The sequence below is a fragment of the Sciurus vulgaris genome, assembly GCF_902686455.1.
Source record: "Sciurus vulgaris genome assembly, chromosome: 10".
In the NCBI taxonomy this organism is placed as follows: Eukaryota; Metazoa; Chordata; class Mammalia; order Rodentia; family Sciuridae; genus Sciurus; species Sciurus vulgaris.
In genome coordinates, this window is record NC_136470.1 from 76,101,578 (window position 1) to 76,127,560 (window position 25,983).

The window sequence follows — 25,983 nt, forward strand, 5'->3', positions numbered from 1 at the left end:
CCTGCTTACACTTGCCTTACTGGGGGACATAGTCCTGGCTTTGTCTTGGATAAGCAATCACAGGATGTTGGAGATGGAAGGATGTTAGAGATTAAAGACCTGGCCCATGTTGGGGAGCTATCTCCTTAAGACCTCAGGGGCTATCCTTTCTCTCTATTGCTTGAGGACCAGAGTGGCTGTCAGGACTTCTGCTTATTCACTGAGCACCTAAAATGTATACATTCTTGGTCAGCACTAATTATGTAGCAAGCAGTGTAGGAGCTTTACTGTCTCACATGTTCCTTAAAAGACCAACCTACTGAGGTAGACACTATGTTCATTTTATAGATCAGGAAGTTTTGGCTCAGAAAAGTTCTCTTATTTGTCCTAGATCCTAGAGCTGATAAGTTCTCACCTCCACCCCTTTAAAGATCCTAGAGCTGATAAGGTCTAGGATCAGGAATGAAACCCAAGTGTCCAGGGAGCCAAGCCTCAGGTAATGGTGTAAAGGAGGTAGAATACCACCTCCCTCGACCTCCCTAGCTGCGGGACTGTGGGGGCGAATATCACCATGGAAACGATGATAGGAATCAGACTTTAGAGAGGCAAGGTCACTGGAAGAAGGGCAGGAAGATTAGGTTGCTGATAGCCCTGACTGGCCAGCTCTCAGCCTGCACCTGGGTGCATCCTGGAAACTACCCAGTCACGCCTAGGCAGGTGGCCTGCCCCTCCTCCCTGGGTTGAGGAAGCAGGAAAAGGTGTTGGTGAGAGGCAACAGGCGGGTCTGCTGGGCAGTGGTGGTCAGCGCCTGAGCTAGGATGGACTCTGTGAGGGGCCTGGTTCTGCCCCTTCTTTTCTTTTGCTGGGAGGCTGGGGTCTCAGGGAGCTCAACAGGTAAGGAGAGGACAGGGGCCTTGTGGGCTTCTTCCCCTGCAGGGTTCTGAGTGTGAGTTTCAGTTGAGGCAATGAGGGTGGGCGAGGGTGGGCTCTTTCATGAATCATAATTAGCCAGAGTCTATGTGTGAAGTGTGATTATTGTGGATAATGAGTATACGAATCAGGGTATATCAGCCAGCACCGCAGCCATCGCTGAGTCTCTGTGAGTTTGTCTTTATGCATGTGGCAGTGTACCTGGGATGGGAGGGTTGTGGGGGATAGGAGGTGCCCAATGATGATAATTCTACCCAAAGTTGAAGAATGTGGCTTCAGAGTCTGACACTTGTTACCTAGCATAGATTTCCTTCAAAATACAACTTTGTGGGAAAAGTCTGACTGTCACAAACTTCTTGGTCAGGAGAGGTTCCGAGAGGCAGGCTTTTATGGAAGAAGGGACCTAACACAGATCTGTCACTGACAGGCACTATGCCAAACTCATTATATACATTAAAAATAGACTTTTTATTGATTTATTTTTTTTCTTTTTCTTTTTTTTTTTATTGTAAACAAATGGGATACATGTTGTTTCTCTGTACATGGAGTAAAGGCGTACGATTTGTGTAATCAAATTTACATAGGGTAATGTTGTTTGATTCATTCTGTTATTTTTTCCCTTCCCCCCACCCCTCCCACCCCTCTTTTTCCTCTATACAGTCCTTCCTTCCTCCATTCTTCTCCCCCTCCCTAACCCTAACTCTAACCCTAACACTAACCCCTCCCACCCCCCATTATGTGTCATCATCCACTTATCAGTGAGATCATTCATCCTTTGGTTTTTTGAGATTGGCTTATCTCACTTAGCATGAAAAAATAGACTTTTTAAAAAGCAGTTTTAGGTTCATAGCCAAATTGAGGAGAGCAAACATTTCCCATATAGCCCTGTGCCTACCACATACAAGCTCCCCACTATCCACATCCCTCACCAGTGTGGAACATGTGTTACTATTGATGGTTCTACCTTGACACATAATCATTTTACATTTTCTTTTTAGTCCTCAGAATAACCCTGTAAGAAAGGTACTATCCTCATTCCTTCTGCCATCTTTTATTTTATTAACTAATCAATCAATTAATTATCCTGGTATTAGGGATTGAACCTAGGGGCACTCTACCACTAAGCTACATCCCTGGTCCTTTATCCTTTTTTAATTTGAGACAGGGGCTCACTAAGTTGCTGAAGCTGGACTCAAACTTATGGTCCTCCTGCCTCAGCCTCCCAAGTAGCTGGAATTACAGACATGTACCCGGCACATCGGGCTCACCTCCACCCCTTTAAAGGCAAGGAGACTGAGGCTTATGGGGATTAAGAAATTTATCCACAGAGCCAAGAAGTGATGTCATGTGTGCCTAACCACTAGACCACACTGACACCAACGTGCTCTCAGACCACCAGGCTTGTGCTACATATTTCATCTCGTTTCATTTAATCCTTACATGAACCCCATGAAATAGGTGCCCCTAGCCTCATTTTATAAATGAGAAAATGCAGGTTTGGAGCTGGGAGATGTGGCCAGGGTCACAGGGTCACACAGGAGAGCAAGCAGATGAAAGAAGACTCAAATCAGACTCCAAAGTCCACCCTTTGAACAGAGCAGGAGAGTGGCAACATTCTAGAGTCCTGGGCAGATGGGTAGCTTTCACTCTGTTCCAGAAAACAATGGCAGGAAAAAGGCTTGCGGGGGAACCTCCCCCGCTCTGGAGATAGAGAGGCCTTGGGTTTGAGGGGGATGGGAAGGTTTCATAGCAGCCATGACAACCCAAGCTTCCTGGAAAAAGGAGACAATGTGCCTGTGGAAGTTAGGGATCAGACTGCAAGACAGCCAGCCACCAGCACTGTTTGGGCTTCTGGCTGTGTGGGCTGGGCAGCAAGGCTGTGCCTCCCTTGCATGGGGTCCAGTCAAGGAGGCTCAGGGAAACACCTGGGGTTTTAAATGGGGAGAAGAAAGTATATTAAGAAGGCAGACTGGTAGTTCCTGTACAAGCATGATTTCTGTGAGCAACTGGGCTGAGTGGAATAAGTAAGGAGAGTTTGTCCCCATGGCCCACTCAATGTACATGTGGGACACAGCCTGAAATCCCCAGTATTAAGCCAGATCATGTGCTTTCAGGTCACTCCTTGAGGGGACACATGGAAATATTTCATACCTCTTGCAGGTTTTGGAATATCAGCGCTCTCCCATTCACCTCCTCCCTTTGTCCTGACTACTGTGGTGGGTTGGGTGTTGTGACCATCTTTCCTCAGGTAAAAATATGAAGGCTGGGAGAGATCCATCTAGAGGCCAGCCTAGCTGGTAGGAGGCAGTTGGGATTTTAACCAGTAGATCTTCTGAGCAAGTGGGTAGCAGACTTGGGGCTGCAACCCAGTCTCTTGACTCCTGCAGTCATTCAAAGAGGGTGAGCCAAGGACCTGAGACCCTGCCTTCACCCCCCATGTGGGGGTCTGAGCCTCTCCTTGGATTATGTTTGGGCTAATGGATCTCTGTACAGACCATCTCAACATGACAGAATGCCAAAAAGGAAGTTCATGCTTTGATTCTTTTCCTTCTAAGAGTAGGGTCACCAGATAAAGCACAAGGTAGCAGGTTAAATTTGAATTTCAGGTGATGAAAAAATTTAAGTGTAAGTATGTTTAAAATATTTCATGAAAAATTCTTACACTAAAAAATCATTCACTCTCTCATAATAACTAAAAAACTACTCATTGGTTCATCTGAAATACAAATTCAAATTTAACTGGATGTCTTATATTTTTACTTGCTGAATCTGGAAGAGCTCCCCAAGGGCAGTGGATTGCCTGGCCCACTCACAGAGGGAGCACTCCCCCTCAGTAGGCAGGAGAGTCACCTTTATCAGGCCATAAAAGATACTTATGCTGGCCAGACCGACACTCCTGTCACCTCAGAAGCCACATGAATAGGCCTGCTGCTCTACACGGAAATTCTAGCAGCTTCTCTCTAAAATGCTGGGCTTTGCCTCACCAGACTCCCCAATGGCCTATTGCTTCTGTAGCCCTGGGGTTCCAACCTGGTAGTTCTTGGGTCCCCCTGGGGAAGAGCTTTGGGCAGGAATGGGAAGTACTCTCTTCTCTTGCTGCAGCCCCAAGGACTCTACTGCTGTCTTTGCTTTTGAAACAATAGGCCCTACACTCACACAGGAGTTTCTTTTTCCCCGGTCCTCCCAGTTACTCTACAAAAACCACAAATATTTCTTGTATTTTAAGAAAATACATCCAGCTGGACATGGAGGTGCATGCTTGTAATCCAAGCAACTTTCGAGGCTGAGGCAGGAGACTCTCATGTTTGAGGCCAGTCTCAGCAATTTAGCAAGGCCCTAAGCAACTTAGTGAGACTATATCAAGAAATAAAAAGAGCTGGGCACAGTGGTGCATACTTGTCATCCAAGAGCTGAATGTGTAGCTCAATGGCAAAGCATTCCTGGGTTCAATTCCCATTCAAAAAAGAAAATACTTCCATGGGGAAACACTTTTGGATGAGAAAATATCCACAGGAAAATGACAAGGATTCTTTCAGAAATTTCTGAGATTCCTGGTCCCTGCTCTGCAGTTGTTGACTCCTGTGGATTTCTGCCTTCTTTGTCCATCTTTGATGGTAGATCCTGGCCACACACAATCCCTCTGGATGGCCACATACCAATAATCAGCTCAGATCCTAGAGCTTGCTGGCCTCAAGTAGATCATGGGGGCTTCAGAAGCCACTGGTCAGGATAACTGGCTCCATGAATTCCACATGGGACTGGGCTTCCCAGTGTGCCTCCTTTTTCCTCATTTATATAGATGGAAAATGGGGTAACAATTACCCCACCCCTCCTGGCAGTGTCCAGGGCTTATGTGAAGCCAGTCTATTGGGTCACAAGGTTCACAAGTTTGGTCTTACTCAACACAGGCCCCAGCACCAGTATACCAGTCCCTTTGGTGACATCAAACGACAGAGTAGTACCTGCTCTGACTCAGGGTGTCAGGACAAGCTCAGAGGGAGGCTTCCAGACCACTGACCTTGCTAAGACTTCAGCACCAACCCATGTTTCTTTGAAAACTCAAACCCTGAGCACCAAGACACTTTCTGAGAACTTAACTCCAGTTGGCACCACTTCAAAGGCAGAGACCAGAGAGGCCCAGACCACGTTCCCTGCAATGGAAACCAACGCCCTCACAAAGGTAACATCTTCCAGTTTCATGGCTGTGATCACCTCCCCTGTGGAGACCTCTGTCATGAGCAGCAGCACTATGGGAACTGGAACTACCACAGGTGAGAGAAGTGGTCCCACAAAAGCCATCTCTGACGCCCTTTTTACTGATGACAGCTCAGAAGAGACAAAGAGGATGACAGCTGACAGTTGGATGTTGACCAACACCTCCCCAGAAGCTGAGAGCTTGTCCTCAGTTCCTCTGTAGATAGCTCTGTCTCCAGCAACACCACATCACACGTGCTGACACCTGACATTGCGACTGGGCCCAAAGCCTTAGTAGCATATAGCGTCACTCACATTGAGCTGACCAGGGACAGTGTGATGAAGATAGAAACAGCTGCAGCCATCTCTGAGAGGTCAAACACAGATCATAGCCCCACAGGAGTGCAGGCCTTGTCCACCTCCGAGACATGGGCTTCGTCCACCTCCACTGAGTCAAAGTCACACACCTCCAAGACCCCAGCCTCTGCCGAGGCCCTGTCCACAGCCAGCACCTCAGAGTCAGCCTCCCCTGACACCACCCCTGAGGCCCCACTCCCCACCAATGGCACCACAGAGAGAGAAACCACAGCAGCCGAGACCCCCAGCCCAGGTGGAACCTCCGTGGCCGTTAGCACCAAGCCCTGGGAAGAAACCTCAGCCCTCTCTGCTGAGACCACACCCCACGTGGAGGCCTCCAGAGCTGCTACCCACTCCACGGAGCCTGGGTCAACGGCGGGCAAAGTGACTTCCTCTGCTGGGTTCACGGCCTCAGTCTACAGCCCCTCAGAGGCAGCCACCATCCAGAACTCCACTCCCTCAGAGACTTTTGCCACGGAAGGCACAACCTGGGGGTCCTTCCCCATCAGCAGGAGCCCCCTTCCTTCTGTGCCTCCCACTACGGCCAGTAGCAGCCAGGAAACACACTCCAGCTTAGACGAGGCCACATCCCCACCAGAGCCCCCAGCAGCCACTCCCACCACTGCTCAGACCAGGCGGACCACAGAAGTCACTGCAGGTAAGTGACTTCCTGGTGGGAGCTTTGGGATTTGGGCTTGGGAGTCTCTGGGAGGCCTGCCTGCTTAGGGAGGTGGGAGGAAGGAGCTGTGGGCGTGGATGTGGCTTCTCCATGGTCTCCTAGTGCTTTTGCCAAAGTCAGCCCTGAGCAGAGGTAGGAGGGGGATGGAAAGAGTGCGGGCTGCACGAATGGACACAAGTGGTGTGAGACCGTGGCTCTGCCTTGACAAGCCGAGTGAACTTGCACCTGACCCTCTCCCTCTCTGAGCCTCAGTTTCCCCTGTAGCTGTAGGGATTGCACTGGAGGAGACTGGAGTTCTTTCCATGAAGTTAAGTGCCGAGTGACTATGGTGCACGTGGCAAGGTCCCAGCTCTTATTTAAAGCCCTGGCCCCCAACCTCTGGAAGCCTCTAGTCCAGCCATAGGCTCACAGGGGGAAGCATGTGGGCATCAGAGAGCCAGTTATTGCTCTCCGAGCAGCTGGGACCCCATGAAAGGGGTGCTTGCTGCGGGTACTTGCTGGCTCTGTGCCACAGACAGTGTCTTGAAATCCTAGTAGATGACGGTGGGTGAAGGTGGGGAGGTGTCAGAGATACATCTTTGAGAGTGTGCAGTTCTCAGGAGCAGTCATGTTCAGAGGCTGCTTGGTCAACCCCGCCCCTGGTCAGCCTGCAGCCTCCACCTCCACTTCCTGCCACTCTGTCCTGTGCCTCTGATCACAACCTCTCTGATGAACATCTTTTGTATTCTATTCAGGAGTGATTTACACATATCACACCCGGCGTGCACTGGCACCAGCCCAGAGTTCTCTCTGTTTTCAGGAGAAGTGTTCTAAGCTTTGCATTTGCCATTGCCTCTAATGTATATTCCAAAACAATATCTGGGGCCTGGGGAGGTAGCTCAGCTGGTAGAGTGCTTGCCTCACAAGCACAAGGCCTTGAGTTCGATCCCCAGTACCCCAAGTACCCCCCCCAAAAAAAAAAAAAAAAAAAAAAAAAGAAAATCAATATCTGGAACTGGGAATTGTTGCCCCATCTCACAAGTGACGATGTAAGAACAGTTACTAAATTGTCTTAGAAATATGGCAATAGGATTCAAATGAGTTTTTATTTCATTCCGAAATTTTTAGCCTTTAAACTGTACTTCTATTTTTATAACTGGACTTAATAAATTTTTACTTATAATACTTTTCTTAATTTTTTATTGATTAGATAATACATTCACAGTATTCAAAATCCCATAGCTACCAAGAGACTGTAGGCCAGGGGAGTAAAGTGAGAGATTCTCAGCATATACAGCTCCTCTTTACTGCAAGCAGAACCTATGTTGAACTCACCTCTCTGTGATAAAGCTATTCTATTTTGTTCCTTAAGGGAAGGGAAATGTTTTTACTCATTTCATGTTTGTGACTTCATAATTTGTCTCTTTGATTTTATTCTCTCTTTTTTTTTTTTTTTTTTTTGTATATTGAGGTAGGAACACTTAACATGAGATCTACTCTCAACAGATTTGGGGTTTTTTTTTAAGCTTTTAAAAAGAAGAATGGTTATGTTAGCATCCTGTATTGATTAGCCAGTATCATTGCACGCATTCTTATCATTAAGCAGAATGCTGAGAAAGTATTCTCCTGATGTTTTGTTTTTGTCCCTTTTAAAATTAGATATCTAAACTACATTGATGAAATGAGATGCTCAATCCTAAATAAATGTAAAAAATCAAAACCTCTTTTACTTTTGGTAGTAGTATTGAACCCAGAGGTGCTTTACCACTGAGCTACATCCCTGGTCCCCTTTTCGTAATTTTTATTTTATTTTTTATTTTTGAGACAGGGTCTCACTAAGTTGCTGAGGCTGGTCTGCAACTTGCCATCCTCCTGCCTTGGCTTCCTGAGTTGCTGGGATTACAGGCCTATGCCACCATGTCTGGCAATAAGTCAAATTTCTATACACTTAAAGTAACATATAGCTAGAGACATCATAAAGATTAAAAGGGAAATAAAAAACTGAACACTTTAATGATTTTAAAGATCAAGATACATACAGGTGAAATTCACTGTGGTGTTTATTTTAAAAAACTAAATAAACGTAAGAAAGATCAGTGGGTTAGAGGAAAGGGAACAGAGGGAGGGGGATGGGAAGGGGAAGGGGAAGTATTGGGGACTGAATTACATTCCATGCATGTGTGATTATGACAAAATGAACCCAAATAATATGCATGACAATAGGGCACTAATTTAAAAATTACTTAATAAAAAGTCAATACAGGGCTGGAGTTGTAGCTCAGTGGTAGAGCACTTGCCTAGCATGTGTGAGGCACTGGGTTCGAACCTCAGCATGACATAAAAAAATAAAAAAATTAAATAGAGGTATTGTGTCCATCTACAACTGAAAATATTTTTTAAAGAGTCAACAGATGATCATTCAATATATAGAAATGCATTACCAAGTTCGGCAGCAAAGGACTTAAACAACACTGAGATGCTGTGTTTCTCAGCTTTCCAACGCTATAATAAATACTTGAGATAATCAACTTACAAAGAGAAAAGGCTGATTTTGGCTCTAAGGTTTGGAGGTTTCAGTCCACAATCAGGCCTGTTGCTTTTGGGCCTGTGGCAAGACAACACATTATGGTGTGGAGTGTGTGAGGGGAAAAAACCACCTACCTCATGGCAAGGGAGCAGAAAAGAGGAAGAGGAAGGGGCTGCAGTCCCACCAACTCCCTTCAAAGGCAACCCCCTTGACCTGAGGATCTCCCATAAGCCTCCACTGCCTGGGCTCTAACCTTTAATACAGAGACACTTACCCAAACCATAACATACAGCATTTCACACACGTTGAGGTGCTTGAGATTTGTTAGATACATTTTCATAACTGTGAAAGAGATATTCCTATGCACTGTAATAAAGAAAGAATTGGTCCAATAAAGTGAGTCCAGAGCTATGATTCTGGGGGCTGTGATGAGTTAAATGTCACACTGGTTTTCGTCAAGTCGCCCTATTGCAGCATGTTTCTTCTCAATTTTGGTCCTGGGGTTTTTACTGGTTTCAGAGGTCTCAGTCCATTGATGATCAACCCCATTTCTCTGGGCCCAGATGAGGCAGAACATGAGGGCAGAAAGGCATGTAGGAGGAAAGGAGCTCAGGATCTAGCAATCAGGAAGCAGAATGCCCCTCAGCAGAGTTTTAACGCACAGTACAGTATTGTTCACACAGGCACACTGAGCAGCAGAATTCTAGAATTTAGTCCACTTGCATAACAAATTTTATCCCCATTGACTAGCAACTCCCACTTCCCGCCCCCAGTAAACGGTTCTTTTTCATGCCTGCTCAACATTCTGTTTTGTTTCCCCATTATTTCTTCAGCTAACATTCCGTGGGCCACCACCTCCGGCACCTCAGACACAGATCACAGCCCCACAGGAGTGCAGGCCTTGTCCACCTCCGAGACATGGGCTTCGTCCACCTCCACTGAGTCAAAGTCACACACCTCCAAGACCCCAGCCTCTGCCGAGGCCCTGTCCACAGCCAGCACCTCAGAGTCAGCCTCCCCTGACACCACCCCTGAGGCCCCACTCCCCACCAATGGCACCACAGAGAGAGAAACCACAGCAGCCGAGACCCCCAGCCCAGGTGGAACCTCCGTGGCCGTTAGCACCAAGCCCTGGGAAGAAACCTCAGCCCTCTCTGCTGAGACCACACCCCACGTGGAGGCCTCCAGAGCTGCTACCCACTCCACGGAGCCTGGGTCAACGGCGGGCAAAGTGACTTCCTCTGCTGGGTTCACGGCCTCAGTCTACAGCCCCTCAGAGGCAGCCACCATCCAGAACTCCACTCCCTCAGAGACTTTTGCCACGGAAGGCACAACCTGGGGGTCCTTCCCCATCAGCAGGAGCCCCCTTCCTTCTGTGCCTCCCACTACAGCCAGTAGCAGCCAGGAAACACACTCCAGCTTAGACGAGGCCACATCCCCACCAGAGCCCCCAGCAGCCACTCCCACCACTGCTCAGACCAGGCGGACCACAGAAGTCACTGCAGGTAAGTGACTTCCTGGTGGGAGCTTTGGGATTTGGGCTTGGGAGTCTCTGGGAGGCCTGCCTGCTTAGGGAGGTGGGAGGAAGGAGCTGTGGGCGTGGATGTGGCCTCTCCATGGTCTCCTAGTGCTTTTGCCAAAGTCAGCCCTGAGCAGAGGTAGGAGGGGGATGGAAAGAGTACGGGCTGCACGAATGGACAAGTGGTGTGAGACCGTGGCTCTGCCTTGACAAGCCGAGTGAACTTGCACCTGACCCTCTCCCTCTCTGAGCCTCAGTTTCCCCTGTAGCTGTAGGGATTGCACTGGAGGAGACTGGAGTTCTTTCCATGAAGTTAAGTGCCGAGTGACTATGGTGCACGTGGCAAGGTCCCAGCTCTTATTTAAAGCCCTGGCCCCCAACCTCTGGAAGCCTCTAGTCCAGCCATAGGCTCACAGGGGGAAGCATGGGGGCATCAGAGAGCCAGTTATTGCTCTCCGAGCAGCTGGGACCCCATGAAAGGGGTGCTTGCTGCGGGTACTTGCTGGCTCTGTGCCACAGACAGTGTCTTGAAATCCTAGTAGATGACGGTGGGTGAAGGTGGGGAGGTGTCAGAGATACATCTTTGAGAGTGTGCAGTTCTCAGGAGCAGTCATGTTCAGAGGCTGCTTGGTCAACCCCGCCCCTGGTCAGCCTGCAGCCTCCACCTCCACTTCCTGCCACTCTGTCCTGTGCCTCTGATCACAACCTCTCTGATGAACATCTTTTGTATTCTATTCAGGAGTGATTTACACATATCACACCCGGCGTGCACTGGCACCAGCCCAGAGTTCTCTCTGTTTTCAGAAGTGTTCTAAGCTTTGCATTTGCCATTGCCTCTAATGTATCCTCCAAAACAATGTCAGGGGCTGGGAAACATTACCCATCTCATAGGAGAGGAAACAGATTTAAACGCACCTTGTCCTAGAAGTATGGCAGTGGGCTTCAAATGAAAGTCAGTTTAACTCCCAAACGTAGAGTCTTCCCATTGTGCTTCTATTTTTTTTTTTTTTTTTTTTTTTTTTTTTTGCTACCGTGCAACAAAACTTTATTAACATTTTGGACAGGTTCAGCTATTACTGAAACTGGTAATTTCTAAACTTAAATTGGGGCAAATGGCTAGGTGCAGCATAATAGTATCACTGCACACCATGTATGCAGACAGAAGAATTAACAGCCACCCCTCAGGCGCAGGACCAGGTGCAGGGTGGACTCCTTCTGGATTTTGTAGTCAGAAAGAGTGGGGCCATCTTCTAGCTGCTTGCCTGCAAAGATGAGCCTCTGCTGGTCAGGGAATGCCTTCTATATCCTGGATCTTGGCCTTCACATTCTCAATGGTGTCACTGGGCTCCACCTCCAGGGTGATGGTCTTGCCAGGCAGGGTCTTCACAAAGATCTGCATTTTGACCTGTAATCAAATGTGAAGAGGCCTCCAACCAGCCATGTCGACCACTCTTAGGCACAGAACCGCCGCTCCACAAAGCCTCTTGCCACTGAATCTGTGCTTCTATTTTTTTTTCTTTTTTCTTTTTCTTTTAATTTATTTTTATTGTAAACAAATGGGATACATATTGTTTCTGTTTGTACATGGAGTAACAGCATACCATTTGCATATTCATAAATTTACATAGAGTAATGATGTTTGATTCATTCCATTATTTTTTCCTTCCCCCCCACCCCTCCCACCTCTCTTTTCCCTCTATACAGTCCCTCCTTCCTCCAATCTTGTCCCACTCCCAACCCCCATTAAGTATCATCATCCGCTTATCAGTGAGATCATTCCTCTTTTGGATTTCTGAGATTGGTTTATCTCACTTAACATGATATTCTCCAATTTCATCCATTTGCTGGCAAATGCCATAATTTTATTATTCTTTATAGCTGAGTAATATTCCATTGTATATATATATATACCACAGTTTCTTTATCCATTCATCAATTGAAGGGCATCTAGGTTGGTTCCATAGTCTGGCTGTTGTGAATTGAGCCGCTATGAACATTGATGTGGCTGTATCTCTGTAGTGTGCTGATTTTAAGTCCTTTGGGTATAGGCCGAGGAGTGGGATAGCTGGGTCAAATGTAGGTCCATTCCAAGTTTTCTAAGGAATCTCCACATTGCTTTCCAGAGTGGCTGCACTAATTTGCAACCCCACCAGCAATGTATGAGTGTACCTTTTTCCCCACATCCTCTCCAACACCTATTGTTGCTTGTGTTCTTGATAATCGCCATTCTAATTGGGGTGAGATGGAATCTTAGTGTAGTTTTGATATGCATTTCTCTTATTACTAAAGATGTTGAACATTTTTTCATATATCTGTTGATTGCTTGTACATCTTCTTCTGTGAAGTGTCTGTTCATTTCCTTAGCCCATTTGTTGATTGGGTTATTTGTATTCTTAGTGTAGAGTTTTTTGAGTTCTTTATATATTCTGGAAATTAGTGCTCTATCTGAAGTATGAGTGGCAAAGATATTCTCCCACTCTGTAGGTTCTCTCTTCGCATTGCTGATAGTTTCCTTTGCTGAGAGAAAGCTATTTAGTTTGAATCTATTCCAGTTATTGATTCTTGCTTTTATTTCTTGGGCTATGGGAGTCCTGTTAAGAAAGTCTGATCCTAAGCCAACAAGGTGACGATTTGGACCTACTTTTTCTTCTATAAGATGCAGGGTCTCTGGTCTGATTTCAAGGTCCTTGATCCATTTTGATTTGAGTTTTGTGCAGGGTGAGAGATAGGGGTTTAATTTCATTCTGTTGCATATGGTTTTCCAGTTTTCCCAGCACCATTTGTTGAAGAGGCTGTCTTTTCTCCATTACATATTTTTGGCACTTTTGTCTAGTATGAGAAAATTGTATTTATCTGGGTTTGTGTCCATGTCCTCTATTCTGTACCATTGATCTACCTGTCTATTTTGGTGCCAATATCATGCTGTTTTTGTTACTATTGCTTTGTAGTAGAGTTGAAGTTCTGGTATTGCGATACCCCCTGTTTCATTCTTCCTGCTAAGGATTGCATTAGCTATTCTGGTTTTCTTATTCTTCCAGAGGAATTTCATGATTGCTTGCTCTATTTCTGTGAGGTACGTCATTGGGATTTTAATTGGAATTGCATTGAATCTGTATAGCACTTTTGGTAGTATGGCCATTTTGACAATATTAATTCTGCCTATCCAAGAACATGGGAGATCTTTCCATCTTCTAAGGTCTTCCTTAATTTCTTTCTTCAGTGTTTTGTAGTTTTCATTGTAGAGATCTTTTACCTCTTTGGTTAGATTGATACCTAAGTATTTTATTTTTTTTGAGGCTATTGCAAATGGAGTTGTTTTCCTTATTTCCCTTTCAGCTGTTTCATCGCTTGTGTATAAAAATGCTGTAGATTTATGTGTGTTGATTTTATAGCCTGCTATTTGGCTGAATTCATTGATGAGGTCTAGAAGTTTTCTAGAGGAGTTTTTTGGATCCTCTAAATATAGAATCATGTCATCCGCAAATAGTGACAGCTTAAGTTCCTCTTTTCCTATTTGTATCCCTTTAATTTCTTTAGTCAGTCTGATTGCTCTGGCTAGATTTTCGAGGACAATGTTGAATAGAAGTGGTGAAAGAGGACATCGCTGTCTTGTTCCTGTTTTTAAAGGGAATAGTTTCAGTTTTTCTCCATTAAGAATGATGTTGGCCATGGGCTTAGCATAAATAGCCTTTACAATGTTCAGGTATGTTCCTACTATCCCTATTTTTTCTAGTGTTTTGAGCATGAAGGGGTGTTGTATATTGTCAAATGCTTTTTCTGCGTCAATTGAAATAACCATATGATTTTTATCCTTACGTCTATTGACATGATGGATTACGTTTACTGATTTACGGATGTTAAACCATCCTTGCATTGCAGGAATGAACCCCACTTGATCGTGGTGCACAATTTTCTTAATATGTTTTTGGATACGGTTTGCCAATATTTTGTTAAGGATCTTTGCATCTATATTCATCAAGGATATTGGTCTAAAATTTTCTTTCCTTGATGTGTCTTTTCCTGGTTTGGGTATGAGGGTGATATTAGCTTTATGGAATGAGTTTGGTAGGGTACCCTCCTTTTCTATTTCCTGGAATACTTTGAGAAGTATTGGAATGAGTTCTTCCTTGATTGTCTTGTAAAATTCGACTGAGAATCCGTCTGGTCCTGGGCTTTTCTTGGATGGTAGATTTTTAATGGCTTCTTCTATTTCATTGCTTGATATTGATCTGTTTAAATCGTGTATGTCCTCCTGGTTCAGTCTGGGAGGAGCATATGTCTCTAGAAATTTGTCAATGTCTTCGGTGCTTTCTATTTTGTTGGAATACAGATTTTCAAAGTAGCTTCTCATTATGTTCTGTATCTCAGTGGTGTCTGTTGTGATATTTCCTTTTGCATCATGTATTTTAGTAATTTGAGTCTTCTCTCTCCTTCTCCTTGTTAGTGTGGCTAAGGATTTATCTATTTTGTTTACTTTTCAAAGAACCAACTTTTTGTTATGTCAATTTTTTGAATAGTTTCTTTTGTTTCAATTCCATTGATTTCAGCTCTGATTTTAATAATTTCCTGTCTTCTACTACTTTTGGTATTGTTCTGTACTTCTTTTTCTAGGGCTTTGAGCTGTAATGTTAGATCATTTAGTTGTTGACTTTTCATTCTTTTCTGGAATGCGCTCCATGCAATGAATTTTCCTCTTAGTACTGCTTTCATAGTGTCCCAGAGATTTTGATATGTTGTATCATCAGTCTCATTGACCTCTAAGAATTTTTTAATCTCCTCCCTAATGTTTTTTGTTATCCATGTTTCATTCAATAGCATATTGTTTAGTCTCCAAGTGTTGGAGTAATTTCCTTTTTTTACGTTGTCATTGATTTCTACTCTTATTCCATTATGATCTGATAGGACACAAGGCAGTATCTCTATTTTTTTGCATTTCCTAAGGGCTGCTTTGTGGCATAACATATGGTCTATTTTCAAGAAGGTTCCATGTGCTGCTGAGAAGAAAGTGTATCCGCTCGTTGATGGATGGAATATTCTATATATGTCTATTAAGTCTAGGTTATCGATTGTGTTATTGAGTTCTATGTTTTCTTTGGTTGGATTTTGTTTGGAAGATCTATCTAGTGGTGACAGCAGTGCATTAAAGTTGCCCAGAATTATTGTGTTGTGGTCTATGTGATTCTTGAAATTGAGAAGGATTTGTTTGATGTACAGGGATGCACCGTTGTTTGGGGCATAAATATTTACTATCATTATGTCTTCCTGACTTATGGTTCCCTTAAGCAGTATGAAATGTCTTTCTTTATCCCTTCTGACTAACTTTGGCTTGAAGTCCACTTTATTTGATATAAGGATGGAAACCCTCGCTTTTTTACTGGGTCCATGTGCGTGGTAGGTTTTTTCCCATCCTTTCACCTTTAGTCTGTGGATGTCTTTTTCTATGAGATGAGTCTCTTGCAGGTAGCATATTGTTGGGTCTTTCCTTTTAATCCATTCTGCCAGTCTATGTCTTTTGATTGATGAGTTTAGGCCATTAACGTTCAGGGTTATTATTGATAAATGATTTGTATTCCCAGTCATTTGGCTTATTTTTGGTTTTTAAGTTGGCTCGGTTTCTCCTTTGAGTGGTTTTTCTCTAAGGTAGTTCTTCCCTTTGCTGACCTACACTGTTGTTTTTCATTTTCTCCTCATGGAATATTTTGTTGAGAACATTCTGTAGTGCAGGCTTTGTATTTGTAAATTCTTTTAACTTTTCTTTATCATGGAAGGATTTTATTTCATCTTCAAATCTGAAGGTTAGTTTTGCTGGGTATAGGATTCTTGGTTGGGTTGGCAACCATGTTCTTTCAGAGCTTGAAATATGTTGGTTCAGGCCCTTCTAGCTTCTAGAGTCTGGGTTGAGAAGTCTGCTGCTATCCATATTGGTCTCCCCCTATATGTAATCTGATGCTTTTCTCTCGCTGCCTTCAAAATCCTATCTTTATTTTGAATGTTAGGCATTTTCATTATAATGTGCCTTGGTGTGGATCTGCTGTGATTTTGCACATTTGGTGTTCTGTAAGCTTCTTGTATTTGATTTTCCATTTCATTCTTCAGGTTTGGGAAATTTTCTGATATTATTTCATTGAATAGGTTGTTCATTCCTTTGGTTTGTGTCTCTGTGCCTTCCTGAATCCCAATAATTCTTAAATTTGGTCTTTTCATGATGTCCCATAGTTCTTGGAGATTCTGTTCATGATTTCTTACCATCTTCTGTGTTTGGGCGATTTTATTTTCAAGATTAAATATTTTGTCTTCATTGTCTGAGGTTCTGTCTTCCAAGTGGTCTAGTCTGTTGGTGATGCTTTCCATTGAATTTTTTATTTGGTTTATTGTCTCCTTCATTTCAAGGATTTCCGTTTGGTTTTTTTGAGAATCTCTATCTCTTTGTTGAAATGATCTTTTGCTTCCTGCAGGTGCTCTTATAGCTTATTGGTATTATCATTCATTGCCTGCATTTGCTCTCTTGTCTCATCTTTTGCTTTGCAAATCATCTTAATCATGTATAATCTGAAGTCCTTTTCTGGCATTTCTTCTAACATACTGTCATTGGATTCTATTAATATAGAATCTAGATTTGTTTGGATCATTTTCTTCCCTTGTTTTTTCATGTTGTTCATGTTCTTCCCCTCTAGTGCTGCAGATCTGGGGTATTGCAGATTTCCCCCTATAGGCTTATAGTGGCCCTATAGGTTTCCAAAACCCTTTCTTTAAGGGGAGATCAATATTAGCAGTACCCAAATCAGACACTTATGCAATCCTAGAACAAATAGCCCCTATGGGGACAAGAACATCATGTAAATAAGGGAGAAAGCGACTCTGAGGGAACAGGTAAACAGAAGGAAAAGAAAGCAAGAAACATAAAGAAATAAAAACTTAAATTTTTTTTTAAAAAAGGAGAAAAAAGGAAATCTACTGTATAATAGTCATATACGAATGAAACCTCCCAGTGTTCAGTAGCCTGATGTATGAGAGATACCTGACAATGAGCTTCAAGCCTCCAGCAGGCGTCTCGGGATGGGATTTGCCCCACCGGAAGATCGGAGCTACGGCTTCCAGGATTATCCAAGATGGCCGCTCTGGCTTCCAAATGTGTTGGCAAATGGGGAGCTGCAGCTCAGGGGTGGACGTGGTCAGCTGGAGGTCCTGGAGACAGGATACAGTTGGTCTGGCAGGGGTCCTAGAGGTTCTGTGTGTTTGGTGTGGTTGTGGGATCCAGGAGGCTGGGTGCAATCAGTTGGTCTGGGTTCCCAGTGATAGGGCACAGTCAGTTGGTCTGGGGGTCCTGGCAGCAGGGAGCAGTCAATTGATGTGAGGGCCCCAGAGGCAGGGAGTGATCGGTTGGCCTGAGGGATCCTGGAGACGGGACTCGGTCAGTCCGGCCAGGGGTCCTACAGGGCCTGGCTGTTTTCTCAAAATGGCGGCAGCCATGTGTAATCAAACCTGCAGGTACTGTAACAGTGAACTTCCCGGCAGCAGCAGGCAGCTGGTGCTCCACTGGCGGTCTGCGGTCAATCTGCTGGCAGCTGTTGGATGATCAGGAGGTGAACCTCAAGCGTTGGGTGATGGATAGGGGTAAGGCAGGCGATGGACAGGCAAGAGGCAGGCAAATGGCGGATGATAAACGCCTGACAGTGAGCAATCTGCTCTCAAAAAAGGCATCGATATGCTGGCAGATTGCAGGTGATCACAGCAGACAAACGGGGTAAAGAGCAGGGGATTGATAAGCAGCAAAAACTGCCTCACCAAGAAACAGATATCCTCTGCTTGAATCTGGCGTTGTGGAGCGACAAGGAACGCAGCCTCCCTGTAGACCGCCATCTTGGATCTGACTTGAAGTTGGTTTTTATAGACTCTCAACTCTCTTCATCTGCCTTCCTGCAGTCCAATAATGGCCACGAGTTTACTTCATCTATTACCCAAGAATTGGCTAAAATTTTAAATATAAAATGGAACTTCCACATTCCCTACCATCCACAAACTGCAGGAAAAGTTGAGAGGACAAATAGCTGTGCTTCTATTTTTATAAGCTCAATTTCTTCATATGTTTTTCCTTATTGTTTGGGATTAGATAATACATTCACGTGACAAAATTCCAAGATGCAAAGGGGAGGCCAGGGAGTAAAGTAAGAGGTGTTCAGCATATACATATATTTGATATATTTCCACATACTCCTTTTTTATCCAAGTGGAGCCTATGGTAAGATCACATCTCTGTGACGAATCTCCTCTGTGTGTGTGTCTGTGTGTGTGTGTGTGTGTGTGTGTGCACGCGCCCATGAGGTAAGGGAATAAAAGTGTTTTTACTTATTTCATATTTTAAGTTCAAGTTTGTGACCTCATATTTTGTCTCCTTGATTTTATTCTCTTAGTGTGTTTTAATTGTGGTAAGAACACTAACATGAGATCTACCTGCGGCAGATTTTTAATGCACAGTACAGTATTGTTCACACAGGCACACTGAGCAGCAGAATTCTAGAATTTAGTCCACTTGCATAACAAATTTTATCCCCATTGACTAGCAACTCCCACTTCCCGCCCCCAGTAAACGGTTCTTTTTCATGCCTGCTCAACATTCTGTTTTGTTTCCCCATTATTTCTTCAGCTAACATTCCGTGGGCCACCACCTCCGGCACCTCAGACACAGATCACAGCCCCACAGGAGTGCAGGCCTTGTCCACCTCCGAGACATGGGCTTCGTCCACCTCCACTGAGTCAAAGTCACACACTTCCAAGACCCCAGCCTCTGCCGAGGCCCTGTCCACAGCCAGCACCTCAGAGTCAGCCTCCCCTGACACCACCCCTGAGGCCCCACTCCCCACCAATGGCACCACAGAGAGAGAAACCACAGCAGCCGAGACCCCCAACCCAGGTGGAACCTCCGTGGCCGTTAGCACCAAGCCCTGGGAAGAAACCTCAGCCCTCTCTGCTGAGACCACACCCCACGTGGAGGCCTCCAGAGCTGCTACCCACTCCACGGAGCCTGGGTCAACGGCGGGCAAAGTGACTTCCTCTGCTGGGTTCACGGCCTCAGTCTACAGCCCCTCAGAGGCAGCCACCATCCAGAACTCCACTCCCTCAGAGACTTTTGCCACGGAAGGCACAACCTGGGGGTCCTTCCCCATCAGCAGGAGCCCCCTTCCTTCTGTGCCTCCCACTACAGCCAGTAGCAGCCAGGAAACACACTCCAGCTTAGACGAGGCCACATCCCCACCAGAGCCCCCAGCAGCCACTCCCACCACTGCTCAGACCAGGTGGACCACAGAAGTCACTGCAGGTAAGTGACTTCCTGGTGGGAGCTTTGGGATTTGGGCTTGGGAGTCTCTGGGAGGCCTGCCTGCTTAGGGAGGTGGGAGGAAGGAGCTGTGGGTGTGGGGCTCTGCTGAGCCTCTCACCAATGTGGCCTCTCCATGGTCTCCTAGTGCTTTTGCCAAAGTCAGCCCTGAGCAGAGGTAGGAGGGGGATGGAAAGAGTGCGGGCTGCACGAATGGACAAGTGGTGTGAGACCGTGGCTCTGCCTTGACAAGCCGAGTGAACTTGGACCTGACCCTCTCCCTCTCTGAGCCTCAGTTTCCCCTGTAGCTGTAGGGATTGCACTGGAGGATCATGTGGGCATCGGAGCCAGTTATTGTTCTCTGAGCAGCTGGGACCCCATGAAAGGGGGGCTTGCTGCAGGTACTTGCTGGCTCTGTGCCACAGTGTCTTGAAATCCTAGTAGATGACGGTGGGTGAAGGTGTGGGAGGTGTCAGACATATATCTTTTTTATTTTGAGTCAGGGTTTTGCTATGTTGCTTAGGGCCTTGCTATGTTGCTAAGGCTGGCCTGGAATTTTCAATCTTCTTGCTTCAATCTCTCCTCTTCCTGGGATACAGGTTCTTCCCTTTGCCCAGTGAAGGCAAGCAGATTAGGACTCAACAAAAGACAGAACTTTCTTGCAGAGTTGCTAAACCAGGAGGGCTGGATTAGAAACCCCTTCGGTCTCCCACCAATATAACGCTGTAAGAACTGGCAGAGGGCATCACCCAGGAGCCAGTCGCTCTCAAGCTCACTCCCTCGTTGGGCCTTTCCCTCGGCCCCTCAGGACCTCTTGACCTTGAGTACACTGTAATTCTGCTCCCATTTCTTCCTCCTCACTCTGCCCTTTTGGCTTCTTCAAGTCTGAGAGGTGCCTTGAGTCACCAGGCCTTTCGCTCTTGTTAGGAGGACACAGGAGTGACTGCAATTATCCTAGAAAAGGAATCGTCTTTTCTCTTTGTAGCCAGCACATGTAAGATCCTGTGTGAACACATGCATTTCCACGTAAAAGTGTACACATGTATGCAGAGGGGCAGAGGATGGTCTAGTGGGAGGCACGTTCTGATTCCTGAACAGACTTGCTATTTCCATATTCTTCCTGTTCTCAACTCACAGGCGATGGTGGAGGCCTCCTCCTAGTGCGACTGAGTGTGGCCTACCCAGAAGACCTCAGTGAGCCCAGTCAGGCGGAGAGGGTGCGGCAGCAGGTGAGTGGACACTTTCAGAGTCAGGAGAGTAAAATGAGTGGTTTTCAGGGATAGCAGGGAAGATCTTCAGGATGTAGAAGAGCAACTACTACCCAGAAGGAGGTGTAGTTTCTTATGGAAGGTTAGGAGCTGAATTGAAGGATCTCTGCCCTGTTTCCCCTCTGCCTTGCTTCTCTGAATTCATTTTGTCTTTTCTACAATGTAAACAAATTCTTTCCCCCATTTCCAATTTCTTCAGGTCCTTGGAAGTGTTGGGCTTCTGGCCTCTGAGGAGATGGACCATAGGTAGGGAAACAGGATACTTGGTGGATTATGGAAGAAACTCACGTTATAGTAGTTTACATAGAAAGGGCAAGGTCTAAGAATCCAAGAAACCTACAGTGGCTTCTCCAGCTTCAATTATGGCTGGATCCAGCAGCTCAAACATGATCATGAGAATTTTCTCAGTCTCTCTCACTCTCAGCTCTGCTTCCATCCTTATTCAGCCTTTCTACCCACATATGCGAAAATGACGCTGACAGCTCTATATTCACAAGGCACTAACCTTTCCCCATTAAGAGGAGGGTTGGTCTCATTGACCTGCATTCACCTCCAGGACTGTCAGCCCAATCATTACCACATAGATTGGGAAGGATAGGCCCCAGATGAAATATGGATACTAAGTAGAAGAAAAAAAAAAAAAAAACTACAGATACATTCTAGATGAGTACCAAGACTGGGAGATATTTGTAGAACAAGTGAGGAAAATTCTCTTAAACCAAGATTGTTGGACAGGGTTTCCAGTGATGATATTCTGGGATCACAGCTGGGGGAGGGCGTGAAGCATGGACGGTTAGACTGGGCCAGCTCAGTGTAGGCTTCACTGGCCCGGCACAGTGTAGATTTTGCCAAGTGGGAAATGGAGTGTGATGTAGGAGGAGGGGTTTAAGTTCTATCTCCAGGATAACCAGTGAAAATGGGCTCCCTGCAGAGTCTAGTGTGGATTGTTCTTTCAGCAGTGTCCCTGCCCACACCTCAAGCTTGCAACTAGTGCCTGTCACAGTCAATAGGTGCCATACAGCTTGTCAGCAGTGTGGGCTTGGTGTCATCCCCTCTAAGGGCAAACCAGAGGTGCCACTGGTGGGTCTTATGCCAGCTAGAGATCTGTATCCAAGCTGGACAGGTGAGGTGGTTACCCTTGGCCGATGGAGGCAGGGGACAGCCATTTCAAGTAAAAGAAAACCATGGTCTCTCCTAAGCAAAAAGGAGATTTGTTGGCAGGGTTCCAGGTGCATAGAGTCACAGGAACCCAGAAGAAGAGCAGGAGCATTCTGGCTAGGACCTTGCCTTTTTTTTTTTTTTTTTTTTTTTTTTTTTGGTACTAGGGATTGAACCCAGAGGTCCCTAACCACTAAGCCACATCCCCAGCCTTTTTTTATAATTTATTTAGAGAAAAGGTCTTGCTGAGATGCTTAGGGCCTCATTAAGTTGCTGAGGCTGGCTTTGAACTTGCGATCCTTCTGCCTCAGCCTCCTGAGCAGGTGGGATTACAGACTTGTACCACCCCGCCTGGTGGGACCCTGTCTTTCTTGCTGACTACTGTCACTCTTGAATGCCGCCATGGTCAGTGGACATCATGCTGCCTGCACGCTCCATTGCGAATGGCTTCTCACTGCCTCTTTATCTTTGTGTCACCTGTCCCAGAGTCAAATTCTTGAGAGGGAACATCCAGTAGTCTAAGCTTAGATCTCGTGTCCACAGTCACTGCCAGGGAATGAGAAGAGGGACTGTGTGGGTCCTTGAGTTCCCTTGGTGGCAGGGAGTCTCATCAGGACTCCCCATTGAGGAGTTCCCTACATAAGGCACGGAGGTTTGATGTGGGACAGCCGAATAGATGACAAATGCCCTCTGCTCACGAAAATCAAAAAAGTTGACAGGAATCCCAGTCAAAGAGGGAAGCCAGGGTTGAGTATCGTATCTGAGCCTCCAAACTGGAATTTTTTCAGGGGTCGGGAAAACACTGGGTGATTAGGAGCAGTTCAGGCAGCTGAGATGTAGGAATCAGGCCGCAAGGGGTTGGGTGTCTGTTCCTGGGGCCTGGCCAGTGGTGTAGGGGTCAGGGATCAGTCAGTGAACTCTGGAGCTCTGGGCGATAGATTCGAGTGTGAATTCTAGTTCCTAACGGTGTGACCTTGGGGAAGGTTTTCATTATTACCTTTATCCCTTATAAAACAATCCGGTTTAAATGATATAACATATGCGAAGCACCTAGTTCGTGTTTATCATGTAGGAGGATCAGGGAGCATTGTTGATATTCTCTCCCACTGTCCTTGCCTGTACTTGGCCTGAGGTGAGCTCCTAGGTCAGAGAGGCTGAGTGTACCCTCTGTCTCCTTCTGCTCTCCAGCTCCAGTGTGAACTGCATACCCACCTGCCTCTCGTCCAAGTCTCCTTACTGCGTGTCAGGAAGGGCTAACGAATCTCAGCTGAAGCCAGGTGTATACCTTCTGCTGAAAAAGGACCAGTGCTTCCCATGGTCTGGGCCCTCACCAACAGACCAGAGCCATGTTGCTATGCTGAGATGTACCCAGAAGGTTACCATGAAGGTCAGCTGGTTTGAGCCCTTTACCCCAGACATAGCCAAATGACCCTGGCTCACTTATGCCTGACTGTGTGCATGTGGAGAGGGGTGTGTCCCCTGCTCCCAGAGGTGTCCTTCACTTCCCTAGGCCCATATGTTGGATTTCAATAAAGAGAGACCTGATCACTCATCCATGTGCTTCCATCTTGTACTAAAATTATACTCAGTGTGTACCAGAGGTTATCTCTGTGACCTGTATGCTTTGACATATTTTTTATATAGGGATTTTGTACATCCCTATTGTTCTCCCTATTCTTCTTGTTCCCAGTTCTTGGCTTGGACCTTGATTTCGCACTTACTGAGGCCAGCTCTGGAACTGGTTGAACCTTAAACATGTATTAGTAAGCTCTCCATCACTATAGCAAAATATCTGAGAGAATTCATTCTGAAAAAGTTTATTTGGGCTCAGAGTTTTGGAGGTTCTGGTCCAAGATCAGGCAGATCCATTGTTCTGGGCACCTGGTGGGTGTGCTGGATGGCCATGGTGGAGAAAGCATCGTGGAACAAACTGCTCCTTTCATGGTCAGGAGACAAAAGAAAGGAAGAAGGGGCTGGGGTACTGCAGTCCCCTTCAAGATCCCCAGGGACCTGAGGACCTTCCCGAGGCCTCATCTATGGGTTTCACTATCTCCTAATACAGATACCAAGCCTTTACTACATGGGCCTTTGAGAAACAAACTATAACAAGGTCCTTGAGGAAAAGACAATATTTGTGTGTCTCAGATTCCCTTGAACCTAGCAGAGCATCTGATCTGTGTGTCACCGAGAATGTCAAGAGAATGTTTGTTGAATGAACCTAAATTTTAAGTTCTAGACTTAGGCAGATTGAAAAGAAAGTCAGTGGTACAGCACTTGCCTAGCATGTGTGAGGCACTGGGTTCGATCCTCAGCACTGCATATAAATAAATAAATAAGACAAATGTACTGTGTCCATCTACAACTAAAAAAATAAAAAATAAAGAAACTCTACAGTATTCAAGTATTCCTTCCATAGCTCATAACTCACATGTTACTGTTTTAAATTAGGCATGGTTTATTGTTTTTTCCTATTGTAAAAGCAAAACTGGCTTCTGATTTTAAAATTTTGAAAAATTCAAAAAGAAGCATCAAAAATAAAAGTGGGAAGAGGAGAGGAAGAGAAAGAAAAATTTAAAAATCCCAACTCTTATACACAATGATTATTTTTTTTTCCATTTTATTATTTTATTCTTACAAGTAATTGTATATAACTACAGGTACAATGTGAGTTTCATTACATGTGTACATTGTGGATTAAATCAAGCTGACGGACATATGCATCATATCACATATTTATCATTTCTTTGTGGTGATAACATTTAAAATCTTTCAGTTATTTTGAAGCATACATTAACAATGCTTTGCAATGTATTACCAGAACTTAATTCTAACGGGAACCTTGTATTCTTTGACCAATCTATCTCCCAGCCTCTGGTAACCACCATTCTATTCTTTACTTTTCTATGTGTTCAACTGTTTTAGATCCATATGACAAGATAAGAGATTTTTTTCCCTATGCCTGGCTTATTTCATATAGCATAATCCTTCAGGTTCATCCATGTTGTAGCAAATGACAGAATATCCTGCTTCGAAAAGGCTAAATAGTATTCCATTATGTATTTTGCATTTAAAAAGTCTATTTATTGGACTGGGGTGTAGCTCAGTGGTAAAGTACTTGCATAACATGTGTGAGGCCCTGGGTTCAATACTCAGCACCACATAGATAATAAAATAAAGGTATGTTTTTTAAAAGTCATTTGTTCATTGATGGCTATTGGGTCATTTCCTTATTTTGACTATTGTGAATAACACCTGTAACAAACATGGGAGTGCAGACATCTCTGCAACATATAGATTTCAGTTCCTTTGGATATATATCCAGAAGTGGGATTGCATGCTGGCTACTGAGCTCCAGGTTTCTCACATCTTAGAGAGGTGGGCACTCTACCATTAAGCCAGTTCTACTTTTAGTTTTTATAGGGACTTCCATATTGTTTTCCAAATGGCTATATCAACTTACAGTACTGTGTAACAGTTCCTTTTCTCTTTTATTTTTGTGGTACTTGGGACTGAACCCAGGGGTGCTTTACCACTGAGCTATATTCCCAGTCCTATTTATTTTACTTGGAGATAGGGTCTTGCTAAGTTGCTGAGGCTGGACTTGAACTTGGAATCCTCCTGCCTCAGCCTCCCAAGTAGCTGAAATTATAGGTATGTGCTGCCATGCCCAGCTAAAGGTTCCCTTTTCTAAAGAGCTTAAGACAGGTTGAATACAGTCCTACTTTATCATTAAAAAATGAAATTATATATATGTGTGTCTGTGTGTATATATTCCAGATGTATATGTATTTATGTATGTATATATACATACATGTATATGTATGTATATATATATATTCATTCCAGAAAGATTTAAGGTAGCAAAACTGTTACTCTTTATGTTCTGATAGTTTTCAGACCTAGAAATGAGTCATCTCTAGAGCAAATTAAAATGCCGCTTCAAGGCAAAATATTACTACAGTAACAAAAGAAGTTGTAAAATGGAAATTTCAGTACCCTGTAGATCACCTAAATCAAGAATGTTGGGCTGGTAGTATGGCTCAGTGCTAGAAAGCATGCCTAGCATGCATGAGGCTCTAG

General features: G+C 45.0%; 1 protein-coding gene across 2 annotated transcripts; it reads left to right on the plus strand.

The window, feature by feature from the left end:
• Positions 1–503: 503 nt before the first annotated feature.
• On the plus strand, positions 504–24,478 carry MUC20 (mucin 20, cell surface associated). 2 transcript variants are annotated; one of them, XM_079154975.1, is made up of 6 exons: positions 504–873; positions 4,818–6,118; positions 9,479–10,150; positions 18,809–19,480; positions 20,615–20,706; positions 23,092–24,478. In XM_079154975.1, exons 2-6 carry the CDS (start codon positions 5,443–5,445, stop codon positions 23,158–23,160), a joined length of 2,181 nt encoding a protein of 726 aa, XP_079011101.1. In that variant the 5' UTR covers positions 504–873; positions 4,818–5,442; the 3' UTR covers positions 23,161–24,478. The 2 variants fall into 2 exon arrangements, with proteins under 2 accessions (XP_079011101.1, XP_079011102.1); XM_079154976.1 differs by lacking the exon at positions 504–873 and adding an exon at positions 2,859–3,125.
• The last annotated feature ends 1,505 nt before the right edge of the window (positions 24,479–25,983 follow it).